The sequence below is a fragment of the Perognathus longimembris genome, chromosome 9, assembly GCF_023159225.1.
Source record: "Perognathus longimembris pacificus isolate PPM17 chromosome 9, ASM2315922v1, whole genome shotgun sequence".
NCBI lineage: Eukaryota > Metazoa > Chordata > Mammalia > Rodentia > Heteromyidae > Perognathus > Perognathus longimembris.
Window position 1 is genome coordinate 59267022 of NC_063169.1, and position 20093 is coordinate 59287114.

The 20093-nt window shown below is 38.7% G+C and overlaps 1 protein-coding gene across 11 annotated transcripts in view; it reads left to right on the forward strand.

Annotated features, from left to right (window-relative positions):
* Utrn (utrophin) overlaps positions 1-20093 on the forward strand; it is a 431942-nt gene that overhangs the window by 378691 nt on the left and 33158 nt on the right. For all 11 annotated transcript variants that reach the window (XM_048354234.1, XM_048354228.1, XM_048354231.1 and 8 more), the window contains 3 exons: positions 416-573; positions 2415-2581; positions 4515-4626. In XM_048354234.1, the coding sequence (XP_048210191.1) occupies positions 416-573; positions 2415-2581; positions 4515-4626 (437 nt within the window). The remainder of the gene's footprint in view (positions 1-415; positions 574-2414; positions 2582-4514; positions 4627-20093) is intronic.

The following is a 20093-nucleotide window of genomic DNA, read 5'->3' on the forward strand; positions in this document are numbered from 1 at the left end:
CTCATTCTTTTTTCTCAAGGGAATCTCTTCTTGAGACCATAAAAAATTAAGCCATGTGCATTTTAGCTAGGCACCAATGGCTCATGCCAGAGGCTCCGATCTGAGGATCAAGGTTCAAAGCTGGCCTGTGCAGAGAAGTGTAAGATTCTTGTCTTAAACCCACAAAAACCTCAAAAGTGGAGGTATAAAAGTCAGGCACAGGACTCTGAGTTCAATCCCCAGCACAAGCATGCACACACAGAAAGAAAGCTCGGTGTTAATCTGTTTTTATGTAGTGACAAACACCTATGGATTATTTTGTGGTGAGTATGGTAGGTTTACCATACATAGTGCAATCTACATTACTAAGGATGTGCTTTGAATGAAGAAGGCTCTGGGCAGGTAGAAGTTAACCACTGTCTCTTCCTCTTCATAGATCTCTTTAAGGAGGTGGCGGGGCCCACAGAGATGTGTGACCAGAGACAGCTTGGCCTGTTACTTCATGATGCCATTCAGATTCCTCGGCAGCTGGGCGAAGTAGCCGCCTTTGGAGGAAGTAACATTGAACCTAGTGTCCGCAGCTGCTTCCAGCAGGTAAAGCCCAGACATCCTTGTCGTACAGGATGGATTCAGAAAGGCTTCTGATGGTGTTCCAAGGGAGGGAATGGACAGCTGGGACAGGAACCTAATCATGGAGGACCCCGGGCACCATCCCAGAATGTTCATATTTTACAGTTTAAGACACATTAGATTCAAGGAATACTGATACCTACAGCAAAATTTCCATTTTTTAATAGAAGTTGAATGGCTGTAGTTGGCCCTGCCTCTGCCTCCCTTTCCCATGTTGCCATCCCTCCCCCCTACTTTCCAAGTATACCGGTTTAGTTCCTGAATTCCTGACTCAGTGCCCACGAACATGTGCCCTCTCTTGAGAATGTTCTTCCTTCTCTTCCATGCACAAGCTCTCTTCTTCCACTCACCCTGATGAATCTTGAGGTGCTAGCTCATCTCTCAGATCCTGTCAACATCTCTTACTTGTTCAAATGAGGATGTTTCCCTATTCATCTTAACATCATCTGTCTCTTCCTTTTCCTCCTCATTAAAGTTCAGATTTTGTACCAAATTGCTATTACCTTCAGTAATACTTTCAAGCTCCATGAAGATAAGAGTTGAGTCTTCTTTTCTTTCCAGTCTTAAGTCAGGCTGCTATCACAAAACATCCCAAGCAGTGTGGCTTATGTGTTCCTGATGAAACTCAGTCTTCATTTCTAGAGGCTGAAAAGTGTTTGCTCAATAAATGAATTAAAATGCCTTGATGCTCTTTGTGGGAAAAAATTTAAAATATATATACGTGTGTGTGCATATGTATGTGTATCCATATATATGTATATATGTGTATACATATATATAATCAAATTAGCAAACTTTTCTTTGCAAGTATATGTCCAAAGGGAGAATGATATGAATCTTTTATACCAGTCTGAACTACTAATTGTCACCTGGGAAAGTACTTTATTATTATTATTTTAGTACTCACAGTGTATGGAGACACTTTACAAATACTACTGATGTCATACATATGCATAAAGTACAAGCTACAGATATTCTCTGCCAGGGCACAGCTCCATGATTTATCACTGCTGAGAAAAAAAAGTGCTCACACTGTATCTTTGAGGAGAATCGATGTCATGGGTTATTACATTTTATAATGGGCCTTTTTCCTGTTTTAGAAATTTAAAAAAAAACAAATGATTTTTTTTCAAATATGATTTATAGTCACATATGTTGGTTCACTGAATGACCTCAAAAACAGCAGGAGAGTGATTGTGGTAAAATTTAGCTTCTGTACATACAGAAATTACTCAGAATTAGGATTCAAAGAGGAATTGAGTGTCTGGGCAGGGTGTTCGATGCCTCACATCTTAGTACTCTGGAGATTGGGGCAGGAAGATTGTGTTCAGGGCCAGCCTGGGCTACAAAGTGAGATTTTTGTTGCAAACACTAAAAGGAAGGGGAGGAAGTCTCATATGGTTTATCACGATAAACTTGGTAGTTTTACATAGAGCATCCATTCAAAGCAAAATGCCTTCCCTAATGTGAGGCCCCAAAATTGCAATGTAACAAAATAACATCTTTGGGTAGCCTGCCTTGCCTTGCCTTGTTGCCTTCCTTTTTTCTTTCTTTCTTTTTTTTTTTTTTTTGTTGCCCTACCAGTAGAGCATTGGTTGCTCATTGGAGATAGGAGTCTCATGCACTTTTCTGCCTAGATTGGCTTTGCATGATGGTCTCAGATCTCAAGCTCTTGAGTAGCTAGGATTAGAGGTGTGAGCCACCCTCACTCTTCTGAACTAGAAAATGACCTTTCAATGTGGTGGGGTCCCTAGTGAGCCTTTACTTCATAAGTTTCCTTACATATATATTTGTTCTTAAATCAGAATAACAACAAGCCCGAAATCAGCGTGAAAGAGTTTATAGACTGGATGCGTTTGGAGCCGCAGTCTATGGTGTGGCTGCCCGTTCTGCATCGAGTGGCAGCAGCCGAGACTGCAAAACATCAGGCCAAGTGCAACATCTGCAAAGAATGTCCAATCGTTGGATTCAGGTAAGGGGCCCTACTGGGAATGGCAGTGGGCTTGTTCCTTCTCGCCTAGTGGGGTCTTGTGCAATGTATTCGTATGCAGCACAATTTCATGATGAATTCTAGTCACACAGCCTTGCTGGAATTTGGTGAAGCTTGTAAGTCTTTGGTATCAAACCCAGTAAGCAGGAAATAACATTTAAAAAATGAGCTGACAAGAAATAAGATTACTTCCGCAGGTTTGTTGTGAAGAGAAGTGCTGTTGAAGTTTGTCCTTAACATTTCAAAATCAGAATGCTGGGTCTGTGTGCAGGGTTATGTGTCCAGATAACAACAATGCCACCACCACCTCCTCTTCTTCCTTTCCTCCCTCCATCCTTCCCACTCTTTTTCCCTCCCTTCTTCCTTCCCTCTCTATGTCCCTTCTCATCAAAAATTTTCTGAAGCTGCGGAGGAACATTTGACAATCCAAAGAGACACCAACTTTGCTTCATTGTCCAGTTCTTTATGTGGACACAACAATGCATTCAAAAATCATACCTTGCACAGGAATTGCAAAACATTTTGCCACCACAGCCTCTCGTGGCCTGCCATGCCTGAGGCCTGAAATAGCATTATAGGAGATTTCAAAGCACAAGTCGGGAATAGCAGACATCCACTTTTCTAAGGGTTTGTTGAGGCCCCTGCCCATACATTCGAATGTGAGGCCCACACTGCCATAGCAATGCCCATTCATTCCCAGCCCCCCCTGGAGATGACGTCTGCTGCAGATGCTGAGTCTGTTTCCTCACGGGGAGGTACAGAGAGCTGCCTAGGCCAGGTCTGACTGGTTACAAACAGAGAGGGCATCCAAGCTCTTGATTTCTATTTCTTCTTTATCTTTAAGTAGTTGTAGAAAGGGATTTCACTCCACCATCTCAATTTATGAATAAAGTTCTCCTTAATCAGTGTCACTCCTTCTGTCAGTCTCTGTTATGTTTGGTCTAGTACATTAATTCATTAAGTCTAAGAGTATCATTAGATATCACTCAATGGAGACATGGGAGTGTGTATGCACACACACACACACTTTCCTGTGATATGTATATATATATATAGTACATATATACACTTTATATACTTTGTTTACTATATATACTATGTGTGCAAATGTTATACACTTTAAATATGTACTAAAATATATACATATACATTCATGTGAGATATATGTATCTTTTATAATACTGATAGTTTTTTCCCCACTAATTACTTCTAAATTAAATTTTAATGAAATCTGAGATCTACAGGTTGTTTGCTCAGTGTGGATATGCTTTCATCAGGGTCACAAACATCTACTTCATAGTCGGCTCACTAAATTTGAGGGTTAGCATCTGTACACAGTGTGGAGGCAGGCACTCGGGACTGTTACTGCTGCTCCGACCTGTTCTCTTTCTAGTCACACATCACACAATGTATTTCGACTTTTACATTTGTCCTCTCATCATGTCTAAACAAATGGAAATGTAGGGGCTGGGGATATGGCCTAGTGGCGAGAGTGCTTGCCTCGTATACATGAAGCCCTGGGTTCGATTCCCAGCACCACATATATAGAAAACGGCCAGAAGTGGCGCTGTGGCTCAAGTGGCAGAGTGCTAGCCTTGAGCAGAAAGAAGCCAGGGACAGTGCTCAGGCCCTGAGTCCAAGCCCCAGGACTGGCCAGAAAAACAAAACCAAACAAATGGAAATGCATTTGAGAGACTGAAACTACACCATTTTACCTTTTTATCCTCCCCATGTTGGAAACGTGGCTTCTCTTTATTCCTAACTTGGAGCTGGTCTACTAAGCAAATTCCATACTTGTGGCAATTCTACCTCCTATTTCCTTGGTAATTAGAATGAATGAAATTCTTTACCACAAATGATTGATTTGGACTAAGTAATAGGAATTGAAGCCAGTGATATTTTTGTCCCCCTCTAGGTATAGAAGCTTAAAACATTTTAACTATGATGTCTGCCAAAGCTGCTTTTTTTCTGGTCGGACAGCGAAAGGTCACAAATTACATTACCCAATGGTGGAGTATTGCATACCTGTGAGTACCAAGTTATCGCTTTTGTTTGTTTGTTCATGCTTGCTTTGAAATTAACTAGTGTCTAAAATTTACTACATTTATTTAGACCTAAATTTGTTTTGTTTATTGTTTTTTTTTTGAAAAATAATCTCTTTCCAGATTGCTTGGCCTTATGTTTTCTTGTTTTGTTTCCTTTTTAACTAGACATGTGTATTGTATTCCCTTAATAAGTAATTAAAATTAGTGAAATGTACACCTTTCTTAGAAAAATGAATGATTTAATTAATGATTTTAAACTTTATATGATTTTTAAACTTAGTTTTTTAGGAAGAAACTTCTTTTAAGAGACATATTGCTTAAGAAAATAAGTGACAAGTCATGAGCCAATGGTTCACACCTTTAATCTTAGCTACTGAGAAGGCTGAGATCTGAGGATCAAAGTGTGAAGCCAGGCAGGAAAGGAAAGTCGAGGAGTTGTTGAGTGCTAGCCTCAAGTGGAAAAGGAAGGCCTTGAGTTCAAGGTTAGGGCCTGGCACACAATGAATTAGATGGATGGATAGATAGATAGATAGATAGATAGATAGATAGACAGATAGATAAAGTGACAAAGATGTTTCATTTAGATAGTATTTAAAATATATTTTCATGGGCTTGGAATATGGCCTAGTGGTAGAGGGCTTGCCCAGCATACATGAAGCCCTGGGTTCAATTCCTCAGCACCACATATATAGAAAAAGCCAGAAGTGGTAGGTACTGTGGCTCAAGTGGTAGAGTGCTAGCCTTGAGCAAAAAGAAGCCAGGGACAGTGCTCAGGCCCTGAGTTCAAGCCCCAGGACTGGCAAATAAATAAATATATATAATTAAATATTAGCATTAATAAGTATATAAAATGGGGAGATTAGAAATAACATTCATAGATCTAGCTCCTGAATAAGCTACCATCGAAAAATTTTCCTTATTCTAGTTTTACTTAGCTTTTACTTTTATATGTATATATATTTATTTATGCTTATTTTTCTTGACATTATCCTGACCCCATTGTTGACATGCAGTGTGATTCTGCCTCTCAACAAAATATATAATTGGATGAGTTAGTATTATCTCACCATTCCTTTAAATTTGGATCTTCAGTTTGTTTCCATGTCCTGGTAGTATAAACAACACTGATAAATACTTTTAATAAAAAATAAACCTTTCCACCTATTACCTCAATTAACATTTCCATTGAATAAAGCACTAAGTGATTAGAGTCAGGAAATGTAGTGTTATGGCCCAAAGACTTGATGCCTAGCTTTTTTCCAGAAGAGGTCTGGGCTGTTTTACATTATTATCATGTTTGGTAATGTGTTCATCTTGCTACAGCCCCACAAGCATCAGGTAGCAGCCATTATGGTTTCTTTAACCTAAAGCTATGTTTCTCTGAAATTGTCCTCATTTTCTGTTAATTCCTATCCTCACCTTCCAAGTTGTGCCAAGAATTTATTCATAGAGTTGTATATGCACTCTCCTTAGTTCAGGGATTTAAGTTCTTTTTTTGGATCATAAATCTACAGAAAGGCAGCAATACTGGTTAGAATACACACATATAATTGTCTCATTCTTAGTATCCTGTCTCAGATAAATAGGAACTCTGTGGAGAAAAAAAAGCTGTAGAAAATGTTAACGAATTGTAATGGGTAAAATGCTCTTGATGCCTACTGACTTTAGGAAAAGAAACAAAAATCCTCCCAAGAAAATTGATGAAGCATTCTTTATTACTGTTACTACCCTCAGTGGCTTAGTGTCAATAATTTACCATGTGTCAGGGGCTATTGTCAGAATTAAAGCAAGACACTGAAGTAGTAAGAGTAAATTTTAATCTATGAAACACTGTTTATATGTATACGTGTGCATGTATATTAGTGTGTGTGTGTGTGTGTGTGTATGTATTCACTGCAACTTGTAGGAAGGTGACTAGATGCAAAAACAGGAGAATGAAAGTAAAGGGAAGGAGAATGGAGGGGGCCCAATGGCTCAGGGAAGGACAGGTGACAAAGGAATGGTCAGTGTACATGCCCAGAGGCCAGCTGTGTCTGCAGCTGGCAATTGGAGGAGTTAGGACTCTGTCCTTTCAGAGAGCTTGGGAGACGAGACTGAGGCCCTGTCCTTCCTGATGATTATGAGAAAGAAATGACTTCCAGGTCCCTAAGAAAGACGGTCTGAGTTGCAGGAGATACTGATACGTCTCAAAGGATCAGAAGAAGGATTCGGAGTAATGAGGCTCCTGTTAGTAAATGGCATCTTCAACCCTTGGGTAGAATAAATAATAAATTATATCAGCAGGTTAAAGATATTTTTCAAGCAGGCTTGCTAGTGGGGGTCATTCTCAGAATGCAGATAGACCTGTCAGAAATCATTGTTCTAGTCTTTTAAAGGAGGTAGGGGCTAGGAAATAATTTATGCTGAGAATTGAAGATTCTTTTATTAGCATATATTAGTTGTTTCATTGTAACATTTCTACACACACATTCAGTAAATCTTGATCAAATTCATCCCCTCCATCACTCTCCACCATCCTTCCTAAAACAATTTTTAACAGGTTTCAGCGTTCTACTGTCATACATGCATATAAAGTAATGTTAATTATATTCATCCTTATTCACCCTTTCCATCTCCCACTGGTACCTATCCCCCAAAGAGCCTGTCTTAATTTTCTGTCATTCAGTTTTTACCTTCTTAGTATACACTAACTGTACAAAGGGGATTTGCCATAGTATTTCTTACATGTGTCTATTATAATTTAGTCCAATTAAACTTCTTTATTCTCTTTTCTCCACCCTCCTATGCACTATTGCTCAACAGCTTTCAGTGTTTCCTTTTTCTATCTTTATACATAGGCACCATGTATTGTGTTTTATTCTTCTCCTATCGTTCTCCTTTTCTTTCCACTCTCCACTTCCACATCCTTCCACATATACCGACAGTTACAATCATGTTCTATACATACACAGATATATATGTAGATATGTGTATATCTATGTATATGTGTATCATTTATCTCCAAATTCCACAAATAAGAGAAAACATACAATATATGGCTTTTTAAACTGGGCTTATATAAGAAACTCAATATAACGATCTCTAGTTCTATCTATTTTCATGAAAATAATGTTATTTTTATTTATGGATGACTAATGTTCCATGATATGTAAATACTAAATTTTTTCTTCTCCATTCATTGACTCATGTGTACCTTAGCCATTTGATGGTTTTACTGTTATGAACAGAGCTTCAATACAATGGTTATACAGGTGTCTTTCTTATATATTGATGTATATTCCTTCACATATGTATCCAAAGGTAGTATGATGAGGTCATAAGGAAGATTTATTTTTAGTTCCTAAGGGCGCTCCATACCGGTTTCTTGAGTGGTTGTACTAGTTTGCATTCCCACCAATCCTTTGCACCCTCACTAGCATTTGTTGTTTATTTTCTTGATGATTGCTATTCCATCAAGAAGAAGGTTCAGAGGAACCCAACTACAATTTGATCAAGGAGAGAATCTGTCAACCCTGATGGTATGCCTATTTGCTACCTGGAAAGACAAGATTAGTGATTCTCCCGCTGTCTTCTATTTAAAAGGGGCCGAGTGTGTGGCCGTGAACAAAGAAACAAAGAACTGAGATGATTATAGATGTAGTAAGTGCTTTTTGAAAAATGCATAATGAGATCCAGTGATTAGAGGAGACACTTTAGATAAAGAAATTGGGCAAGATCTGCCTGATTAGTTGCCCTTTGGGGTGAAACTGAAGGTTGAGCAAATTAGCCTCCATGTAAGGGTAGGTTTGTTTTTTTTTGTTTTTCTTTCTTTTTTCTTTTCTTTTCTCTCTTTCTTTTTTTACCCAAGTCTCATTTGGATATTTAAAACAAACATCATTCCTGAACCACACAAAATCATCAATACAGACAGGCTATAGCAGCCAACGATAAGCATACAGGTCTTGTCTCATGTGGTACGGGATATTTGCACTGGCCTTATACAACCCATGAGCAGGCCTGAGGTTCCTCACACCTGGAAACCTGGGAGACAGGCAGCTGAGAAAGGAGACACAGCACACAGTTGTGTGGAGGTGGGAAAGAGGCTGGCGTGCGGAACTACAGAATGACAGGAGGAAGCTGGCCCATACACGGAGCTCAGTGGGTAGCACTCGGGGCAGAATTTTCAGTGTCTCGTGCAAAAGGGAGATGTGAGGTCTCCTGTGTAAAAAACTAGTAAGAATTTTAAGATGCTCACAGTAGATCATTAAGCCAGGCTTGGGGTTCTTCTGAACATGCACAACTGCCATGTCATGTGTCCATGGAGTCTGTGCTGGACAAAACTTCCCAAGGAGAGACTTTCTATCTTCACAGCAAGGAGCGTGTGTGGATGTAGATTAAAGAGAACAGCAGGCATCAGGTTGAATGGAACACTCAGATAAACGTAGGAAATTCAGATGGAGAAGAAATGCAGTATGTACATAATAGTACCTAGGAATTTCAGAAGCTGATTATAAAGAGCTAATGCCAAATGGGGAAAAAAAAATCAGAGAGTGGCTAGAAATACGTAATATTACTATTTTTCTGGCTACTAAATGTAATTATTCCTAATGGCTTTATAACATACTCAAAAACCTTGAAATCATGTCTTTAACTGTGATTGGCTAGTAGGAGCATGGTTAGGAATCATTGATACACAAATGAATCCCCACCCCCAACCAGATGTAAATAAAATTTCTAGCTTACCCCTTTGTATTCCAAGCCCTTGCAAAGCACACTCTTACTGTTTCTTTGAGATTCTAGCATCCCCTTCAATGGACGGATGTTTTCTTTTTCCGAGATGGCTGTGGGAGGGCTGGTTTCCCTTTCTGAGCTTGTGTAGTGATTGATGAGTTAGTTGTACATTTTAACCCTCCACCATTCCACACCAACACTAGAGAATCTACCGTTGAGGTAAATTCACAGTACAGTTCCTGATGCTACAAGATTTCATGACTATACATATATAGAAAGTGAGTCTTGGAAAGACATACTCTTGGAGTAAATAAAACAAATGCATTAAAATATCTGCTTTCCAAAATTTCTTAACCCACATTTTTTTTAAATGATGTGCTTTCTTCCCTTTTAAGTAAGCTTACTTATGGTTCATCCATTTTTTTACACAATATTTTTAAAACTCATTTATTATCTGTCCTGAAAGTGAGTTCATTTGATAATAAGGACTGTTGGAGTGCTAAATAGAGCTGATATTTCCATAAAGGATTCTGATGCCTGCATTTTTCACTTTTATAGCCCTTCAACATTTCTGAGTAAGAAAAATGTTTCAGTGTTATTACTGACTTGATCTTTTCCTTCTACAAGATCTTCCTTTCCACTCTTTCTTTGCTTTTATTATTAAAATTTCCCTATAGTTTATAAGCCCTCAAGATACTCCAAATATTTTACAAATACGTCAGCTTATTATTTATGACTGTGTTTGTGTTTTGCTGTAGGAAGACTAACGATGTCTGAGTTATCATGACTCATGAGGTATCTTCTAATATCAATATAAAACATTCAGATGGAGAAATGGAATTACCTTTCTCAAGGAAATTATTTTGAGTTCTTATTTTCTACCCATATTCTATAATCTAAATTTGGAAATTCATAAAATTCTTTTATTAGGCTGAAAAGATGTCTTTAAGAGACAGCATGACATAGATTTACTGTCTGTCACCTTTCTTCTTCTGTTTGCTCAAATCCTATGTTGTTACAAAAGCAGTTTGACTCCTCTTATTTTTTTTTTTGCCAGACCTGGGGCTTGAACTCAGAGCCTGAGCACTGTCCCTGGATCCTTTTTGCTCAAGGCTAGCACTCTACCACTTGAGCCACAGCTCCACTTCTGGCTATTTCTATATATGTGGTGTTGAGGAATGGAACCCAGAGCTTCATGTATAGGAGGCGAGCACTCTACCACTAGGCCATATTCCCAGCCCTGACTCCTCTTACTTTGTAGATGAAGTCTTCACAGCTTCCTTTGGGTTTTGATGGTACTTCATGGAGGGAGCTGGTAACAAAGCAAAATTGATTACATCATTAGCCACAACCAAAGAGAAAGAAGAAGAAATGAAGTCCCATATCTGGTCTTATTGAGGATAGATCCTCAATAAACTAAAGCCTTGTCACCAAGCCTCACCAGCTCCCAACATCACCATCAAAACTTCAGCTCTTGGACCTCTGGAGGACAGTCTTAATTCAGGCTAGCTGAGTCTCAGGTGCTGCTTTATCATGCTCTTATACCTAGGATGGTTTACAGTGAACAGAAAGTTGCATGGCTAATCATTCTAGAAGCTGGGAAGCCCAAGGTTAAGGGCCTTCTTGTTCATCATCCCAGGGTGGAGGGGAAAGAGCAAAGAGAGTTAGAGTATGCAAAAGAGAGAAGGGCACCAAACTCAATCAGGTCAGGGTCCTTTCCTTGCTCACCAGCTCTCATCATCTAATCTTCTCCTTAACATCCCACCCCTTCACAGCATTTCACTGGTGATTATGTTTCCATCCAATAAACCATAGCATCGGCATTTCCATGGGGACCAGAGATACAGAGAGAACACAATGGAGAGAAAATCCCTTTATGTGGAGAAATTAAATGAGGTTTCGTAGCATTTTTGGAATATTAAGCTTATGGAATAAATGGCCATTTTTTTTCTTGTAACTTTTGTAGAATACTGTCTTGAGCAAGCTAAATCAGAAATGGAGAGGGATGGCTGTGTCTTTCCACATGTCACAACTCATTGAATATCAATAAATCCACACACTCTGTCAATCTTGTTGGCTTTAATTTGCAGAGGACTACTGATTTTCCTTGATAGACCTGAGCCAATTTGCAGTTTCTTTTATTTCAATCGTTAATTGCTAATATTAACTCTCAGGCCATACATTACACCTTACAAATGGTATGATGAGTTGATGCCTTGAATACTGAACATCTTAGTGTTAAAGTATCCATTCTTGTCCTTCCTTTGATTTGCTTTTGGCTCCATGATTCCTGGGTCTGGTGTGTTCCATAAGTTCATGGGTCTGATTTGGGGGATAAGGGGTTACCACATCCACGTGTCCATATGCTCTTGATTTAATTTGCAGAGTTCATAGGTGGTCATCTTCCATTTGCAGAAATAAATTATTTATCAGTCTTCCCCATGGTGTATGCTGGACAGATGGTGGTTGTTTACTTGCACAAAAAAGAAGTAGAGTCTCTGTGCCTCAGCATCTGCACTCAAAATGGAACAAATTGCTGTCGTATAAAATGGAGTCATGTGGGGCAGGGCACAGCCTGAGAGCTACTATTCTGTAAGACGGAATTACTTAGAGCCCAGAACAGCCTGATTACCAGATGCTTAGACTGAGTCCATATCTTGGCTATTATGAATAGTGCTGCAGTGAAAATGGAGGGGAGGTATACAAATAAATCTTTGAGAGTGCAATGTGATTTCTTTTGGATGTCTACCCAGAGTAGAATTTGCTAGATCATTTGACAGCTCAGATTTTAATATTTAAAAGAACTTCCAGGCTGTTTTTCATAATGGTTCTATCAGGGATGGTAATCCCTCTTTATGTTACACTGAGAAAGATGGATTCAGCATGATTTATTTATAAGAGTTCTTGCTGACAGTGAGGAGGAAGTGGATGAGGTTAAACTCTAAGAGGAATGGGAAATATTTGGAATTGCTTAGGGTCAATCGTGAGTCACCATGAGATGAGTAAAGATTGCTACATCGTCAGAGTGCAACTGAGGTTAATTGGCACAGATTTGTAGTTTGTGGCTCCATCTTTGCTCAGCAGCTTTGGAATTAAAAGATGGTAAATTTAGTTAAAGGCCAAAGAAGGGGAAAATTCACAAGTATTAATGGAACTGAGGTTGATGTGGCTGTCCCCAAGTAGAAGAAATCCTCAAGAGGCCAAAGGGCTAGAGATCAAAATGATGGGAGAAAGAAAAAATTTGTTCACATTAAAGAGGGGGAAGGAAGGCTGAGAAAATTACAGCCAGCCAAAGGCTTTGACAATGTAGAGATTGTGAACTGAAAGATAGTTTGAGAGTTGTTGTGGCCTGAGGTATAGCCATGCCTAAAGTGAGACCTGGAAGGCTTTTGAGTTGGGATAGCTATTTCAGAATTCATCACTGCATCACTGAAAATGACACACCTTAGCAGTGGATGGTGGTGTACATAAGAGAGGAATGTGAAAGCATCGTGGATTTAACAGACGATGCTAAGGGCAAATGGTGTGAAAGGAAGGAAAACAGCAGCAAAAAGAATCTTTCTCCCTATCTTAGAATCAGAGCTGAGGCTTCTAACAGAGGCAGACCAACAAGAGAAGAGCACACAGATTTATTTCATGTACGTTGTACTAACATAAAAACTTCCACAATGCAATGAAGACCCAAAGAAACAGAGAAGACAGTGTATTTTCTGCCAGTGATGGAGAGGCAGGATTGAACTCAAGAGGTATGGTAATAAACTAGGGGAGAATTTAGGGCTGTTTGTTCAGGTTCTTTCTGCTTTATGTCTTAGGTCTTCATGGATGCCTTAGTTTATTTACTGCTGTTATAACAGCTGATTGAGTCATTTATGAACTTTAGATGTGTATTTGTCTCCTGGTTTTGGAAGCTGGGAAATCTAAGATCAAAGGCCACATCTGGTAAGGGCATTGGAGCCATGTTATTGAGTGGTAGGAGATATGACATGACAAACTAGATGAGATGGAGAAAGAAAACACAGAATGGGGATATACTCAGCCACTTCATCAGGAACATATACTTGCAACAACTAACGCTTTGTGTCCTAACAACATTAAGCCATTCTTTGTGACATAATCACTACTTCATGGTACATTTCTCAGTTGTAACTACTGTTATGGAAGATTGTGCAGCTACTAACGATACAGATGGTGAGGGAAGATGGATATTGCCATACGCTCATCATCAGAATTCCATGATAGAATGAGATTGAAAGTAGCATTTGTGAACAAGATGTAAGGCGATATGCAAAAGAAAAGAATTCATGGCAGTGAAGTGTGATGCCGGGACCTGAAAACGTTAGCTAAAATGGAAAGGTCATGTAAAAGACATGGTAGGTGAGGGTGAAAGAATAGACTATTTACAACATTTCATTGGCTGGATTAGCAAAGTCAGCTACTTCTAGTATTTTAATTCTCAGGTGGAGTCATTATCATCTTTCCTGATTTGCGTCTAAGCTTTGATCAGAACTGTTTTTCACTGTTAGTCTTAAATTTCGGTGGGAAGAAGGGAGGACAGGAAAAATCATCTCTGTGGGAAATCGTTCACTTAGAGCAAGATTTAATTTTTAGCAAATGCATGTTGTTCATAAAGCAAGATGTTTGAACATATTCTGTGGCTCTTACTAATTCATTAGAAATAATCCAAAATTTCTCATTTTTTATATTTTTGGAAACTGGTAGAATCCTCATATCCTACTGAAAAATAGAATCTTGAAGTTAGAAGCTAAGTTGTCTTTTAGTTATGAAGGATCTGTCATTGGCAACTATACAAAACAAGAAAACAAGGAGCCTAAAAGCTAGAACAGTTTCGTAGCTAATGCTACGAAAATCAGCTATAAGAAAACGCTGATTCATTCTTGGTTGAGTTGGTGTAGTTTGTTTTTGGCAGCCTTGCATCTTTAGATGTGATTTTGGGATATTGGCCAATATGCATAAAACACAGCGCCATTACCATTTCTCTGGCCTCAGCATCCTAGACTGGTTTTTCAGCTGTCTACATTGTTTTTTTCAGTAAATCTAGTACATTTAGATTGTGTCATTAGGTTTTAAGGTAAGGTTTGGAGAAAAATCCATCTTACTTTGGATGACTTATTACCTACTGGTTCTTGGCCGCCTGGTGATTCTTTTAATGTTCATTTTATTTTGTGTGTGTGTGTCATATTTTTCCATTAGGACTTCTAAGGGTCTGAGCTTTTCTTTTTTTTTTTTTTTTTTGCCAGTCCTGGGCCTTGGACTCAGGGCCTGAGCACTGTCCCTGGCTTCTTTTTGCTCAAGGCTAGCACTCTGCCACTTGAGCCACAGTGCCACTTCTGGCCGTTTTCTGTATATGTGGTGCTGGGGAATTGAACCCAGGGCCTCATGTATACGAGACAAGCACTCTTGCCACTAGGCCATACCCCTAGCCGGTCTGAGCTTTTCTTACTGATGTTGTCCCATTTAGGGAATTCAAATGTCTGCGATTTTCAGCTTGTTGAAATTGATGTAACATGTGAAAACTGAGAAGTTGTTTTGAAATTTATCTTTTTTAATTTTTATTGTCAAACTGATGTACAGAGATGTTACAGTTTCATACGTTAGGCATTGGATACATTTCTTGTACTGTTTGTTACCTCCTCCGAAGATAACTACTGAGATTGGCCAGGTGCCAATGGCTCATGCCTGTAATCCTAGCTATTCACGAGACCTGAACCTGTATGGTTGTGGCTTAAAACCAGCCCTGGACAGAAAAGTGTGAGAGTTCATCTCCAATGAATGAGCAAAAAAGCAGGACTGGAGGCCTGACTCAAGTGGTAGAGCACTAGCTGAGCAAGCAAGCTGAGGAATTGTGAGGCCCCTGAGTTCAAAGCCCTACCAAAAGAAAAAAATATATACTTAGAATGTTCTTAAAATAAGCTTTAGGATAATGGAATGTCCTACTTAGAAGTGTGTTTGTGTGTATACACTATTGACTTCTGTATTTAAGAAATAAACCTTGTTAATCAGGGTGCTGTTTAACAATGGTTTTGGCACTTATGTCTATTCCAAATAATAATGTTTTAATATTCTATTCATATGCCAAATGATTGTGTTGATTTTGATAGAACCTTGATTTATATATTTGGACTTCCTTGTGCTTTTCTGTATATCATTTATTCATGTTGGTGCTTAGTAGTTAAAAATCTACTTTTAGGAGTAATGTCTTAAGGAAATAGATAACACCATCATTCTAGGTTATAAATTGAACAAAATAACCCTTGGGAGATGAAAAACATGTGTAGTTTTATTTGTTTTACTTTAAGTTCTTTATACTTTGTTTAAATCATTAGCAATTAAGAATGGTGTGTTTTGCCTTTGAGGTGTTTTTGCATCATTGTAAATAGTTGCTTACAAGTTGCTCCTCTGTGGCTTTGTGACATCAGTATAAGGAGTCTTTGGAGCTGACGTCCTCTTAAAGTACTTTATTTAAGAGCCTACTTGGTTGCAAATACTGTGGTAGTTAGTATTTCTGAATTCTAGATTACTCTGAACCTTAGTCTCCCTTTTGTTTGTCATTCATGTGAATGAGAAAAAAAGGCCTTTCTGCCCCCTTCCACATGTTTGAGGCTCTATGAGGTGTCAGCATTTAAGCGAAGCATAATAGTTTGAAATATGGAACATGGCGTGCACTATCCATGCACTTAGATGTAGCTATACAGACTCAAGCAAACTTGAAAATATAAAAATGTCCATACATGTTCTCAAGGAATAATTGGAGTCAAAATTTAAATACTCCTGACGAGTTTCTCAGAAAACCTGAGGGTAATCTCCTTACAAACCACAATGGTTAGATTGAAGGGCAATAATTTGTAAGGTCCAGGTCCCTACCTTCCCTGCTTTGAGTAAGGGAACTCACAGACTCTCCTGAGTCCATCTTTCCCATAAGGAAATAATTTGGTCCTTCATGACACATTTTGTGCCATTTAACTGTTGAGTCATTTGTGTGCTAATGTGTTCCTTTCCATTTCCCCTTCCCATCATAATTGCATTAGTTACCTGCTTTAAAAAATGTGAACGAAGTATTATATCTAATGTAAGATAGATTTGAATTTGATTATATTCATTATGGTCAGTGGGTGGTCCTCTTTTTCTGTTTTCTTTTTTTAAAAACAAAACCATTGCATTAACACTCTGAAATAGAAAATTATTAGGACCTAGCATTAGGTAGCAAATTAAACCAATTGTGTATAAATATTTTAACACTCTTGGTGCAAAAGTAGGCTTAAGTCATTTTCTTGGCCCTATTCCATCTAAAGAATTACATCCTTCTAAGCTGAATGTAATCCCTGGTTACTGAGGGATGAGTTACTTTCCACATTTTCTTTTAATATTTCATAAACTTTGTAGCACTGAAGAATTAATGCTCTTTAGATAACATGTTTAGGTGGTAGTTTTTTTCCCTTCAATGTAAAAGATGTTGAGATAAAAATGTTCTCTTTCTGTATGCACTTAATGAAGAATAGATTCATATAAACATTATTGGAATCAATTCAGTTTCAGTATCTGCTATAATTTTTTGAGTAACTAGGTAGATATTAGTTGTGGTAGAGGAGAGGTAGAGGAAGATTGGGGGGGTTGATGGTTGGTATTGCTTTGGCCTTCTATCTCTTAAATATGTTTGAATAAAGAACACATGATAGAGAATTAGACTTAAACTAACTGTAGATAAGCTAGGAGAACATTATGATCAGTTGAAGAAGCCAGTCATCAAAGTACACATGCAATGCAAATTTATGTCCATGAACATTTTAGAAGCAAACAAATTCATTGAAAACATAGATTAATGCTGGGCCAGTATTAAGAGCTATGTATTGGACATGGAGTTTGTTGTTCAACCGCTGATCAATTTGTTCTGTAATTAGACAGTGATGATAGTTACACTACTCTGTGAATATGCTAAAGTCCACTAATAACCCTGATGGAGGCAGACCAAGTAAGGGTCTTGATTCTTTGTGCTTCTGGTCTTTTTGACAACCTAAAATAGAAACCAAGTTTGAAAACCACTGGCCTAATAGATAAAAACCTTGCCATGCCAGGTTTAGAGGTGGTCCAAGTAAAACCTAGAGTACATTGCTTCATTTAGTAACTCTTATTAACTATGTCCTAAGAACAAACAGAAAAATGATAAGGTCATACATAAAATACTTATCCTTACACAGAATCTTCTTTGCATTTCTAATATAGAAAGTATTTCCATTTTTCCCTCTGCAGAAGATAATAAAGATACATATATGAGCTTAGCTATCTGTAGTGTGGTACTCAGTACAGAAGGGTGAATGTCATTTGCTTGGTTTAATTCCCAGTCTTACATATTCCTTGTCTGAACACTCCTTGTTTGCCCTCATCTTTCTCCTGTTCATTGTTCCTATCCTGTGCAGTAAAGATCTTAATGTCTAAAAACCACCGTCTTTCATAGTGGTGCTATTCCTCCAGAGCTGCCTTGAGAATTTCATGAGTAGCTTTTCACTAGCACATCTGGTTCACACTTTGGATGATCCATATCCCGATAACTTCAGGTGATTATGGTTTATTTTCAGCTATCCAGAAGAGTGCTTAACACTGTGAATCTAATGACAAGATTTAATGATATCAGGGGCTGTCTGTACTGGACATACTTGTTTGAATAATTTGACAGTTGATAAAGCTTAGATTATAAATAGCTTGGGCTTATTCATACCTCTTTTCTTATTTAGCAAGCTGGAGCAAATGAAAAGTTTCCCCTACTGTTTATTAGGAACAAATGTATTTAGATGGAAAGGGAGCAGATAGAAAGTAGCTCAACTCTGCAGGTTGACAAAGAAAACTGGTTATCTACGTGCAGAAGGCTGAAAGGAAGGCTGAAAGTAGACCCCTATCCCGTACCGTGTACCAACTCCATCTTCAAACGGAGCAAATGAATGTAAGACTCTGGGCTTTGAAACTATCATAGGAAGACATAGGGAGATAAAAGTATAGGTAATTCTTTTCTTTTTTTTTTTTTTTTTTGCCAGTCCTGGGCCTTGGACTCAGGGCCTGAGCACCTTTCCTGGCTTCTTCCCGCTCAAGGCTAGCACTCTGCCACCTGAGCCACAGCGCCCCTTCTGGCCATTTTCCATATATGTGGTGCTGAGGAATCGAACCCAGAGCTTCATGTGTAGGAGGCAAGCACTCTTGCCACTAGGCCATATTCCCAGCCCCGGTAATTCTTTTCTGATTAAGACACCCTAGCTAGTAAAGTAAGCAAGAAAGGACATATGGAACTACATCAAATTAAGAAGTTTTGGCAAGCAAAACAAACAATTACCAGAACTAAGAAATACTCTATGAAATAGGAGAAAATATTTTCCACCAGTTCAACAAATAATGGATTAATATCTAGGATACACAAAGAGTTAAATAAATTAGCAATAGAACAAGTAATTAATGGCAAGCAGACAGTTCTCAGAAGGAGAAATATGAATGGCTAATAAATATATGAAGAATGTTCAACCTCCTCAGCCATAAAGGAAATGCAAATAAAAATTAAAGTGTCATACACACCTTAAAGTTTCCATTTACTAAAACAAGTTAGTCTTAAGCATTCTTGCCATGGAGGAAAAGAGAGAGAATGGAGAACAAGAGCCCACAGCAGAGGAAATGAATATATATATATATCACTCTGGCTGTAACTGTAGAAAAATATTTAGAAAGATATAATACTGGGACTTATTCAGTGGTAGGCTAGGCACAAACTAGAAGGTGGACCATCAATGTGCTAATTCAGTTTTGTAATGAGTCTTTAAATATATCTTCAGCAGGACTAAAAGTTGGTATCTGTGTTGCAAAGAAAGACTAAAATTGGTGATAAATGGAACATTGGAGCAAGAACTATTTGTGGGAAAAGATAAGGAGAAGCTACCACAAACTCAAATTTGTCATAATTTCAGCATGTCCCAAGCTAAATGATTATGAAAACAAATCATCCAGAAATGTCTAAGGAAGCAATAACGTTGTCAATCACCATTGACACTCTAGTCCAAGATAGATAATTAATTCTATGTCTACATGACTGGGAAAGGACAAAGACAGGATTTGTTCCAAGGCAGAGAGCCCCAGTGCTATTCTGCTCGTTCTCTCTTGGCCCTTCCTTCCTTCCTTCCGTCCTTCCTTCCTTCCTTCCTTCCTTCCTTCCTTCCTTCCTTCCTTCCTTCCTTCCTTCCTTCCTTCCTTCCTTCCTTCCTTCCTCCTTCCCTCCCTCCCTTCCTCCCTCCCTCCCTTCTTCCCTCCCTCCCTCCTCTTCTCTTCTTTCCTCCCTTCCCTTCCCTTCCTTTCCTTCTTTCCTTCTTCCTTCTCTCTCTTCCTTTCTCTCTTCTTCCTCTCTCTCTCCCTCTTTCTTTCTTTCTATTCTCCTTTTCCAGTGTAGGGTGCAAGCTGGCTCATGTACACTAGCGTGCACGTGGAGCGCCAGCATGTGCAGTCTGCTGTCCTCGTCCCTCACCTTCGTTAAACAGTCCCCAGAGCAGCTTATCTTGTTGCCACTATGTACTTCACAGCAAATCATTCAAGATAGGTCTCAGCCGGTGCCATTTCCAAAGCTAAACTTCCTTCTTTACTCAAGCTTGGAAATAATTGAGGAAATGAACTCACTGTGCCTTATTTTCACCAGGAAATAAAAACAATAATCTCCCCAGTGGATATATTTGGTGACGAGTCCCCATTGCTATGTG